Source organism: Monopterus albus, unplaced genomic scaffold (assembly GCF_001952655.1).
Source record: "Monopterus albus unplaced genomic scaffold, M_albus_1.0 scaffold365.1, whole genome shotgun sequence".
NCBI classification, from domain to species: Eukaryota; Metazoa; Chordata; class Actinopteri; order Synbranchiformes; family Synbranchidae; genus Monopterus; species Monopterus albus.
In genome coordinates, this window is record NW_018128245.1 from 253497 (window position 1) to 264667 (window position 11171).

The 11171-nt window shown below is 41.1% G+C and overlaps 2 protein-coding genes across 2 annotated transcripts in view; one reads left to right on the plus strand and one right to left on the minus strand.

The window, feature by feature from the left end:
* Nucleotides 1–631: 631 nt before the first annotated feature.
* Nucleotides 632–9086, minus strand: qars1 (glutaminyl-tRNA synthetase 1). The gene is made up of 23 exons (XM_020585433.1): nt 8867–9086; nt 7970–8120; nt 7338–7447; nt 7175–7250; nt 7015–7079; nt 6856–6909; nt 6438–6495; nt 6268–6342; nt 6061–6146; nt 5581–5667; nt 5390–5489; nt 5212–5290; nt 4884–5123; nt 4679–4771; nt 4414–4551; nt 3613–3700; nt 3370–3516; nt 3147–3248; nt 2954–3046; nt 1849–1976; nt 1701–1767; nt 1483–1608; nt 632–1328 (listed from the first exon to the last, which is right to left on the minus strand). Exons 1-23 carry the CDS (start codon nt 8975–8977, stop codon nt 1278–1280), a joined length of 2325 nt encoding a protein of 774 aa, XP_020441089.1. The 5' UTR covers nt 8978–9086; the 3' UTR covers nt 632–1277.
* Nucleotides 9087–9255: 169 nt separating this feature from the next.
* Nucleotides 9256–11171, plus strand: part of ogg1 (8-oxoguanine DNA glycosylase) — a 4097-nt gene continuing 2181 nt past the window's right edge. Inside the window, exons 1-3 of the mRNA XM_020585434.1 lie at nt 9256–9776; nt 9897–10261; nt 10368–10547. Coding sequence (XP_020441090.1) covers nt 9667–9776; nt 9897–10261; nt 10368–10547 — 655 coding nt within the window. The 5' untranslated portion in view covers nt 9256–9666. The remainder of the gene's footprint in view (nt 9777–9896; nt 10262–10367; nt 10548–11171) is intronic.

Below are 11171 nucleotides of genomic sequence, written 5' to 3' on the forward strand. Positions count from 1 at the left end.
AAGTACAACATCCTGACCTTTTGACCTAGACATTACACTCCTACATATGTCTACATAAACGGTTAGTTGTTGTCTGCAGATTTAGGAAGAGCGCCAGCGCTGCTATGCAACCGTGGTCTACTTCCTGTATGTGGTTTCCTGTCTACTCTTACAGCCTTACACATGTCTCCTATATTCTTAAAGCCAAGTGAACTGGTTAAAACAAAAGTAGATTATAAGGCATCTGATACTATTATAATGCATATGATACGAAAATAAACATGTAGATATATTTGCTAATGCAGATTATAATGTCAATCCTAGAATTTCATATGTTGATAATCTGAAGCCAAGACAATCAGACCTTACACCCACACACTATTCTCGTGCAGACAGTTTAGTCATCTCAGTATGTATCTGCACGACTTCCTGTTGTTCTGAGTCTCTCTGCACAAAGCATTTCATGGGCACAGGTCAAGTCTTTCCAAAGGTCAAACAGATTAAACAATTATTTGAACAGTTTTGCAAATACATAACATAACACTATATCATTTTATCAAGAATTTCTTTCTACGTCACCCACCCCTAATTTAATATTTTGTGAAAGCACCACTAATCATAATACATATACTGTATTAAATATTTGATTCTGGTTATAAAATATCATTTGTAGGAGAATAGTGGATATTGACTTAAAAATATACCAGTGTATCCTCACCGACACAGAAGCACTGAAGTTTTTAATAGTATTATTTATTCCCGTGTTCGCACCCATCTTAAATAAAACACAGTTTGGCACTGTCCCACCATCTTTGTATGAAAGTCATTTATGGAATCTGAAAGCATCTTCTCTGTGTAACACCAGCTTAGAGACAATATAAAATTTAACTATGTGAGGTCCTTGTTGAATAATAATCAAAGTTGCATATAATCAACAAAGAGAAAACACTATGCGAATATTGTTATAGCAGATACAGAAAAAAAAAAAAAAACCTACAGGACTCTGACGCTGGCCAAGCTTGAAATTGGTAAAAGAGGTACAAACGTTAATTTGTAGTCCATAATTCTCTTATGAAGTATACAGCTGACAGCCAAGGAAAAAGAAATACATTGTCCAGTTGCAGTGAGACAGATTAACAGAAGCTTAAAAATATGAACATTGTTACAATATCTGATTTTAGTCAGTCTCAGCCTAAGCACACTGTGCCTTTGCTGATATAAGCATTAAGTGATACAAAGAATGTGGACGTTTATTTGTGGGCTCTTGAGAAACAGAAGTGCGGCTTCAACTCAGCCCATCAGATCTTCCCCGGGTCTTCTTTGAGGGTGACTGTTCTATTGAAGATGAGCTGTCATGACAGAAAGATTAGTTCCAGTTCATGCTCATAATAAGAAGGTGCCAAAATGTGACAAATACTTTCTCAAATGAACTAAAACAGAAGCTTTCATCAGTATTTGTAATATTAAACTATACTGTTTCAAAGATGTTTCATCTGACTATACCTTGTCTGTGGTGCTGTCAGGGTCCAGGGAGAAGAAGCCAACTCTCTCGAACTGGAATCGGTCAAAAACCTTTGCTCCTCTGACTGAGGTATCCACTAAGGCACCGCTGATCACCTGAAGGGAATTCTGAAATCACAAAAAGAAGAAATGCATTAAAGAATCACACAGTGCAGTTAATCCAAACAGGCTTTCTGCTTCATGAGTGCAGAGGAACTCACAGGGTTAATGTCACTCAGGAAACCATTGGGCACCTCAGACGGATCCTCTGGATGCTTGTGCAGAAATCTACCGTGACAGGTTTTAGTCAAGTGAGTTCTCGACAAGGGGAAATTTAGTTGTGAATGACGGTGGTTGTGTGTGACTTACAGTCTCTCGTAGAGGCGCACTTCACACACAAGCGGCTGGCTGACCCAGTGGATGAAGGCCTTTGGTTTCTCTGCTTTCTCAGATCTGCAACAGGTCACTTCTAATTCCACCACTTTACCCTGAGCATCCTGAGAGACAGAGTGGAAGAAAAGCAGGATGTTTGTGTGAACAACTGTACATAAAGTAGCATACTAGGAGGACACGTGGAAGTATGAAAGCCCGTTCCAGCCAGCAAGAGAAAATAAATAAGAAAAGTTAGTAATGATAAAAACTATTAATAGGCCAAAATTCTGAGTTTTTATTTTATAACTTTATCTCATATCTGAAGTGCTAATGTTGGCAGCTGGACTTGCTTGAACAAGCTGGTCCAGTTTCCAACTGTAGCACTTCAGGTGTACCATGACCTGAATGAATGAGAATCTCCACAGACTTTTCATCTCACAGACTGGACTTAAAGACAAACTTTGCTGATTTTCAGTGTGGTTTTAATTATCACAGATCCACCAGGTGATTCAAAATTATGTGTTTTGTGTCACATGACAAAACAAATTGGGGAAGCAAACACTGCTATGAGTGTAGCCTAAACTGAGATAACACATTTTAACATAGATCCAGAAAAACCTATACATGTAACTTAAAGTCACAGGGGTGATATCAAACAGCAGTTAGAATGTCTTTGTCTTCCATAATGTGACATATTTCTGAGTAAAATGGAACATGCAAGTAGGGTATACTGTAGTTATGAGAAGCATGTAAGTCATATTCGTCAGATCTGATTAAACTGCTCAAATGTGGGCGCAGTTCAGAGGAAAAAAGCTAAATCAGAGTTGTAGAGGTTGGTCTTCACCCAGACATCCCTCATCTGTTTTGTTAAATTCTGTTTTAAATCCAAACACACACTTCATTCTAAAAATAGTGTAATATTTTATTGGGAGAGGGTGAAGACAGATTTTCATATAAATATGCTCAAAACTGACATGTGACCTACACTAAGAGAGGGCTGAACAATTAACACAAGGACACAGGATAAGAGCTTGGAAAAATGTATATGCATATTTTCACCATGGTTTAAAGAGCTACTAGGTGGAACCACTTTGAATCTTACCTTGATGACCTTCTGGAGAGAGATGACACACCCAGCATGCCTCAGGCCTACAGGCTGTTCTGGGGTCAGACGCTTGTAGCCCTTCTCCATCACCTGCAAACAAAAAAAGGAGTACATCATCATGTATGCAATCCAAAAAAACTACACAAAGCAGCTCTGTTACTTCTACTGTGAGGGTTTATTTCTCTCTAACCTCTCTGAAGTCACTCTGTTCAATGAAGATCATGTTTGTAAATGGAACCGTGTGGCTGCCTTTGGTCTCGTCGGCAGGAAAGTCTGGTACTCTTACATCTGACTGAGTGAGAAGACAACGACAGCACTCAGCGCCCATGGTGTTAAAATACCACATAGACAGTAAACACAGAAATCAACAAGTCCTCAGGAAGCGGTTTGATGTTATATTTCTGTGTACAAACCCATGAGTCTTCAGGAAGGTTAGTTATGGTGACTTTGAGTGGTTCCAGCACAGCCATGGCTCGAGGTGCAGTGTCATTAAGCACATCTCTAACACAGGACTCCAGTAGGTGGGGCTCCGTTGTCGTCTGGGACACTGTGACTCCGACCTGCCAACAGAATGTAACCAGTATTAGTCACAATCTCTTACATTTACTTACTAGTTGCACCATCTGCTCTTTCAGCCTCTCATTCACTTTTCATACCCGTCCACAAAAGTTGTTAATTGCCTCAGGTGGAAAACCTCTTCTTCTAAGCGCAGTTAAAGTGAAGAGACGAGGATCGTCCCAGTCTCTGCAGTGAGAAAAGATAGTCAGGTGAGAGATTTAAAGAAAAAAACTTGAATAACTGAGGGGTCTCAGTGCCCCCATCAACAGGGCACAAGGGGTCACTGAATGGTTGAGTATGAAAATGATACGATTCATTTGCTATGCCTTCGCAGTCACCAGATCTATGGGAGAGGTTGGAGCGACATGTTAGACAGCATCTCCACCACCACCATCAGAACACAACAAATGAGGGAATAATGTTTGGAAGAATGGTGTTTATCCCTCCAGTAGAGCTCAGAGACTTGTAGAATCAATGGCACGTGGTGGCCCAGCGCCTTACCAAGACACTTTGTTTTTACTTTCAAGTATCAACTTCTTGCATCTTCTACAGTTACCTATGCAGCATGAAAACAGCACGAGAACTTGTGATCAAACTGGTGTACACTACAGTACTGTAGTGTACTGTAGTGCCAGTACTGATACAGACAGAAGAAGCACAAATGCTCATCTTTAATGCATTAAATGGATATCCCCAATTTTTTTTGAGGTGCTAAACAAATGCTTTTCATCCATTCAGTAGCTTTACACTCCAGTATAATTTAAATTAAATTCAAAATACTTTGTTTGTCTCAGGGGGCAAGTTATTTCATTACAAGACAAGTGTTTTGTAATGTAATAAGAATTAAAATTAAATAACAGACTGAAGACTATTATAAAAAAAAAAAAAAGCTACTGTACCTGACAGTGCCGGTCTCTACCAGTTTGATGATTTTCCTCTTCGACACAACAGTATAGGTGAGGTTTAAGCGTCCATATTCCCACTGGACAGGGCAGTACACATCCAGAGCGTTACACAGCCAGTAATAAGATGAACGCCTGAGGGAACATTACAAGTAAAAAGAAGCAAACAACAAAGTTATCACTAACAATGCTATCATACTGTAGGCCTCAAACGAAGGTGAAATGCTACTGAGCTAATACAGATGAAACACGTCAGGTATACCTGGACTGAAACTCTTTGGTACACAGTGAGTGTGTGATGTTTTCAATAGAGTCACACAGACAGTGGGTGTAGTCATAAGTGGGATAGATGCACCTGCAGAGAAAAATAAAAGACAAGTATGGCTGAAGCACAGCTTGTTGTGAGAAAGACGCGTTTAAATTAAATTATGTGGGTGAATAAAGAACAGTGGTTCAGGGTTTCATACCATTCATCTCCTGTTCGGTGATGCGGCGTGTATTTGATTCGGTACGCCACAGGGTCCATCTTCCCATCCTCCATGACCATCTTCATCCTGAGTGTAGCCTCTCCCTCAGCAAACAGGCCCTTCTTCATCCTCTCAAACAACACTAAGGACTCTTCGATAGGTCGGTCTCTCCACGGTGATGGAGGGGCGTTATGGCCCTTCAGTTCCTCCCCCTTCTGGTGGCACACGTACGCATGGCCCCTGAAGAAAGTCAAAGAAAAAAAAAAATACATATTATTTAACGGCTTGTGCACACTTACCAACACGTACACGTGGCTCCTCGACTCACCTGCGAATAAGATCCACTGCAAGTTCATAGAGTTTCTGAAAGTTGTCTGATGCGTGTGTGACAGCATAGGGTTTGTAGCCTGTGTATTACAGTAACGCTGATAAGAAACTATCTTTAGGAATGTAGAATGTATCTGACATATCTGTCATCAGATCACTAAAGTGTAAATAAAACTTACCAAGCCACTCCACCATATCCTTGATGGCAGTGAAATATTTTTCCTCCTCTTTCTCAGGGTTTGTGTCATCATACCTCAAGAAGCAAATTCCATTGTTTGCCTACAGGAAGAGAAATTTTAACAAAAACACCTGCACTAAAGAGGAGAAAAACAGCTTATGTCATGGTAAAAGACGAGAAAAGGACTCATACCTTTGCATAACCAAAATTGAAGTTAATAGCTTTGGCATGGCCGATGTGAAGGATACCGTTGGGCTCGGGAGGAAAACGAGTGCGTATCTAAAGGAGTTCATAAATGGGGAGAAGAAGAAGAATCAGTAAAAATAATCATTTTCAAGTTAACACATTTCTTCCCCAAAAAGCATGACGGGGCTGCAACTATAACTTTTCACTATCAGTTTATTTCAAGATGAAACGATTGTTTGGTGAGTAAAATGTCAGAAAATAGTAAAAATATGGAGCTAGCCAACACAGAGCGGGACTCTCAGCAATATGGCTAGAGGTGTGGTGGCAGTGATACTCAAATAATTGTCAAATACTGCCCAGCGAATATCAGATAGCATTTTAGCTTGAAATGCCATCCCTATTAGCAGTACAGTTGATGAATTATTGATTGACCATTCAATTAATCAACTAACCAGTTTAGCTCTAGTCACAGAAAAAAGTGTGTACCTGTCCACCAGTGGTCTCCAGGTGCTTTTTAAGCAAGGACATTGTGTTTGGTGTGACCACGTAACCCTCAGTATTATAATTCTCTCCTGTATTATGGGAAACAAGGACAAAAGCCAAACACACTCAATAAGTAACCCCTTTAAACTGGGTGAGCATGGAGAAAGAGTAACAAGCAAAGAGGTCACTGTTTAGGTGGTTCTTTCTGACCTGGTTTGTGAAACTTCAGTGCCTCTCCTCTGAGCTGTTCTATTAGCGATTTTCCCTCCCCGGACATCAGCTCTCCTAAACAACCAACACACGCATACACTTAAAAACAAACATAACACCTGACACAAACAGTTCAACTCGTTCATCTGCTGTCCCCTTTGCCTGCTTACCATTCACAGCCACATCCTCTTTCTTCACCTCATTCTCTGCAACTTTAGCTTTCTGGGGCTGCAAGGTGATAAGATTATAGACATTCAGAGTGTAATGATTACAGGAATAATGTGACATTTTGGGGAACATGCTTAATCGAGATTTAGATGAGAAGATTGATACCACTCTCATGTATGTCGTCCAGTAAATATGAAACTACGGCTAACAGCCGTACCAAAATCCATCTACCAGCACCTGTAAAGTTCACTTATTAACATGCTATGCATTGTTTGTTTAATCCACAACTGAAGTGTTAAAAACCACAAGTTGAGCTTTTACAGGGAGTTACATTCCAGACTATTTCTTAATAGTGTGCCGAAAAACAGCTAATTTCCCAACATTTCAAACTATTCCTTTAAATAATCTGAGATGCATTACCTTAGGTTTCTTCTCCAGGTCAGCCTCGGTCTTTGGTCCTAAGAGGTGTAGGACCTTTAAGACGAAAGCCAGAGTTAAGAGTATACAGTGGGAACAACCAGACAACAAATTCCAAATATTCAGTCACAATGACAAACACATTCTCTTTTTCCAACACACCTGCATGTCCACTTCATTTTTGATGACCTTGCCATCAGCCCATTTTAGGGCAGAGCGTGCTTCTCCTGCAACAGCCACGAGAGCTCAGTGAGACCTTCTGTCTGTCTACTAGGTTGTAATCGTTTCAAAAATATTTTACTAATTAGGTGTGAGATTATACCCATTAGCAGCCCCATGTTGAAGCGGTATCTTTCCTTTAACAGCTGCTCCTTGTGCTTCTTGATCACCAACTCCACCTGCATAACAACCCACTGTCACAGAACACACCATGGCCAGTACAGCTTATAAAAGGAAATACTTCTTTTTTCGGCTCATTCACTTACTGCATCTTCAATCTGCTCCGGTGTTATGACTATGCCCACTCCACATGCTTCTTCAAACTCATTCTGGTTGATGGGATCCTGAGGATGACTCTTCACAAAGTCCAAAGCAGCTGCAAAGGAAAAAAAATAAAGCCAAAATTCAGGTCATTCTTATCCGCAAACTATCTCATTCATCTAAACAGGTTGGCACATACTCATTGTGCTTTATTGAGTGCTCTCACTGCTTCTAAATGTCAACACCATGCATTTCCCTCAGCCTCCTTCAGAAATTGCATTAGGTGTGCTGTCAGGGCATTTGTTAGTTTTATGGCAATTTATGTAAAGATTTGTTTCAGATCATCACATGAGAATTCTCAACACCAAATTCAAATTGATATGTTCAAATAATTCATTTAAACCCCAGTCCTGGGTAAATTTGGATATGGAAGGTGCCATATTTTGTGTGAGAGTAGTGGTGGGTGTGTGAATGCAATGTAAAAATTGCCTTCTTGTTTTAGGGATCAGTCTGTAAAACAAGTACCTCAAACTTGTGCTCAAGTACAGCACCTGAGTAAATATACTTAGTTACGTTCCACCACCGACCATTGCTATCATTAGTCAGGTTGCCACATCGGGTCAGGTCAGAAAATTACCTGTCAGTTGGAGCTCTGTGCAGATTTTGTGCTGAGCTATACTGTCTGAAAGGAAAGCCAGGCGTTTGGTGTCTTTAAGGCGAGATACCATACTATACAGCAGTGTACCCATGCCTTTGTCCACTCCTGATACCCCATGAACACGCTGGACCTATTAAAACCAATGAGAAAAGACAAGAATCAATTGTTTTCTCCTTCAAAATGTGTGTGCATCAGGAGCTAATGAACTGTTAATAATACACAATTAAATGTGCCAAACAATGGGAGAGCACTCATATGGAAGCTCAGTATACAAGTTAAATGGTGTTTACTCATTATTCAGCCCCAAAGAAGGGGGTGTCAGGCCATGCTGTCATAAATCTTCAGAGCACCACAATAAGCAACACCATTAGTATTATTTCCAACAAACCAGTCAAACCTCTACTATGCTCTCATGTTAGCTTGCTCATACTAACACCAGGAAAGAGGCTTCAAGCCTGCTGCATGTATCACACACTTTTACTAAACCTGTCCTCCTATGCTATTTTACTTCATCTTAAGACAACTGATATTGTATGTTGGGTGGTACAAATTTCTAACAAACTTATTAAACTGATTAATCAAATATGAAGTACCAAAAAATATGTCGTGACCTTGGGGCTCTCAGGGACCCTGAGGGTCTGGGGCCCCTGGGCAGTTGGTTTGTAATCCACCCCTGCTCAAAGGAACAACTGCTCAAAGTTATGAAAAATGTTCAAAGACAGTGAGCTACTCAGATGTAGATGATATCACTCTGAGAGAAACGCGAGGTAGATACAACTTGCGAGCTACATGAGTTACTGTCAGTAATATTTCACAGCTGCCTTTGCAGTTCACGGACATTTACAGTTGAGCTTCCCCACACACGCTGTTTAATACCTGTGTAATTGCGTCCTTCAGTGCAGAACTCAGCGCTTCATTTTTCAGCGTTTCTTTCGCTTTCAGCTCACTGAGTCCAATGGTAGTAAAGAGTGTCAACGTATCCGCCATTTTTCACCGTATTCACCGACTAGATAGGAGGCGCACGCCGTCACCTCACACTACTATTTTCTCGAAGCGGATGAGAAAGAAGGGCAACTTCCTCTACGCGTCAAAGAAATGATGTGCAAAAATATCAACCAATAGGACATGATGGGCAGGACGGTATTGACCGATCGTGAATAAGCTTGTTTAAAGTTACCGCCCACTACGAGCAAGGGAACCAATCAGCGGCTGTGTTGACATCAGTGACGGAGGGGCTACCGGAATCTGGGTAATGTTGCATCAGATTGATATGTCAGTAATTTGGGATATATACTTACTAACATAAAATGGGACCATAATTATTTGTTACTTATATCATAGCATATTCAATTACAACTACAGAAATATAACAGTTTTACAAATATTTCTTCTGAAATATGCGGAGATTTGAAACAGTGTGAGGTCTTTGTTGTCCATCATCGAAACTAGCTGAAGTAACTCAGCGATAGCTACCTGCACTAGTTTCTGCAAACCTGTATCAGCGGACCTGTACAATGAGTTGTAGCTCCCCGTAAAGCCACTTTACACGAATGTGTAGGGTTTGTTTTATACCACATATCTCTCTACTGTGAGTTTTATAATACAGGAACACCGCGGCAGCTCAGGATAAGCTTGTTTTAACCCCTAAACGTTAAATTATTAGCATCCAAATAGTTATGGCCAAACATGCGGTGCTTTCATCGGGTGCAAAACTGTGGAGATCTCTGGCCTGTGCAAACTCAGAGCTACGTCTAGATCTCACTCTTGCCTGTGGACAATCTTTCCGGTAGGTTATTTACACTCGCATATAGCCTTTCAACAATATATTCAACAACTGGGCACAGTTTAGGTTCGATCATTTCGTGCATTTTGCATTAACGTTAACGTTACATATCTCATCCCACAGCTGGAGAGAAACTGCAGAAGGCCACTGGACTGGAGTGATTGGAGGGCGAGTGTGGACTCTGACCCAGACAGATGACACCCTGTGGTATTACGTTTATAAAAAGCAAGACATGCGGAAGGAGGGAAGAGACGAGAAGAGGAAAGCTGGTATCTCTCTTCAAGAGGAAAACGAGTCAGAGAAGAAATTTGAAGGGCCTCTGAAGAAGGAAGATGAGGAGCCAGTAGCCGTGACATCAGTGCTGGACACTGAGGAGGAAGACAAGATGCTGAGAGATTACTTCCAGCTGAATGTGAAGCTGGTGGATCTGTATATGGCCTGGGGAGCAGCAGACCCCCACTTCAAGTCCATTGCAGACATATTCACAGGTCAGTGCATGTATGATATCATGTATCATTACATCGTAAGTAATGACTGAGTCAGTATTTGTTTTATGAGATGTGTCTTTAAACATATGGTTTGGTCTTTCCCCAGGTGTGCGAATGTTGCGCCAGGATCCCACTGAATGCCTGTTCTCCTTGATTTGCACCTCCAACAACAACATAACCCGTATCCAGGGCATGGTGGAGAGACTGTGTCAGGCTATGGGCACTCCACTGTTCCAGCTGGATGAAACCTCATACTACGACTTCCCTTCCCTGTCTGCACTTGCAGGTGCTATATTCTTTACCCACAAACTACTCTTTATAATTTTGTTGAGAAAATTACTATATGTGGAGCAGGTTTTGGGTCTCATGAGTCCTCACTGACATTGTTATTGGGTCAGTCATAGAAAATCCAAACAAGAGGCCTTGATTTATTTAGTTGCCAATGGAACAATTCTTTCAGCTTCAGTCACGTTGCAGAATAGAGAGAAATGTTATCGCATCCATTTCCTGTCATTGATGGTTCAGTGGTGCACATCCACAATTCGCATTGGTTTAACTGCTACCCTACATCACCGTACCGAGAACACTGGCTAGTACGGAGTCATAGCTCAGTTGTTGACAATTACTGATACCAAATACACATGCAGTATAATAGGCGCCTAAGTCCACAAACAAAACGAAAGCAGCCCACGGCCATAATTTATAAAAACACCCTCACACATGTGTGCCTAGATTATATATTTATCAATCGTGTTGTGTGACTTCTCAGGGCTACTTTGCTTATTCAGGCAACGATGGCCCTTTTTCTTGTCTTCCATCCATCCATCCATCCATCCATTTTCCTCCGCTTATCCGGAACCGGGTCACGGGGGCAGCAGTCTAAGCAAAGATGCCCAGACTTCCCTCTCTC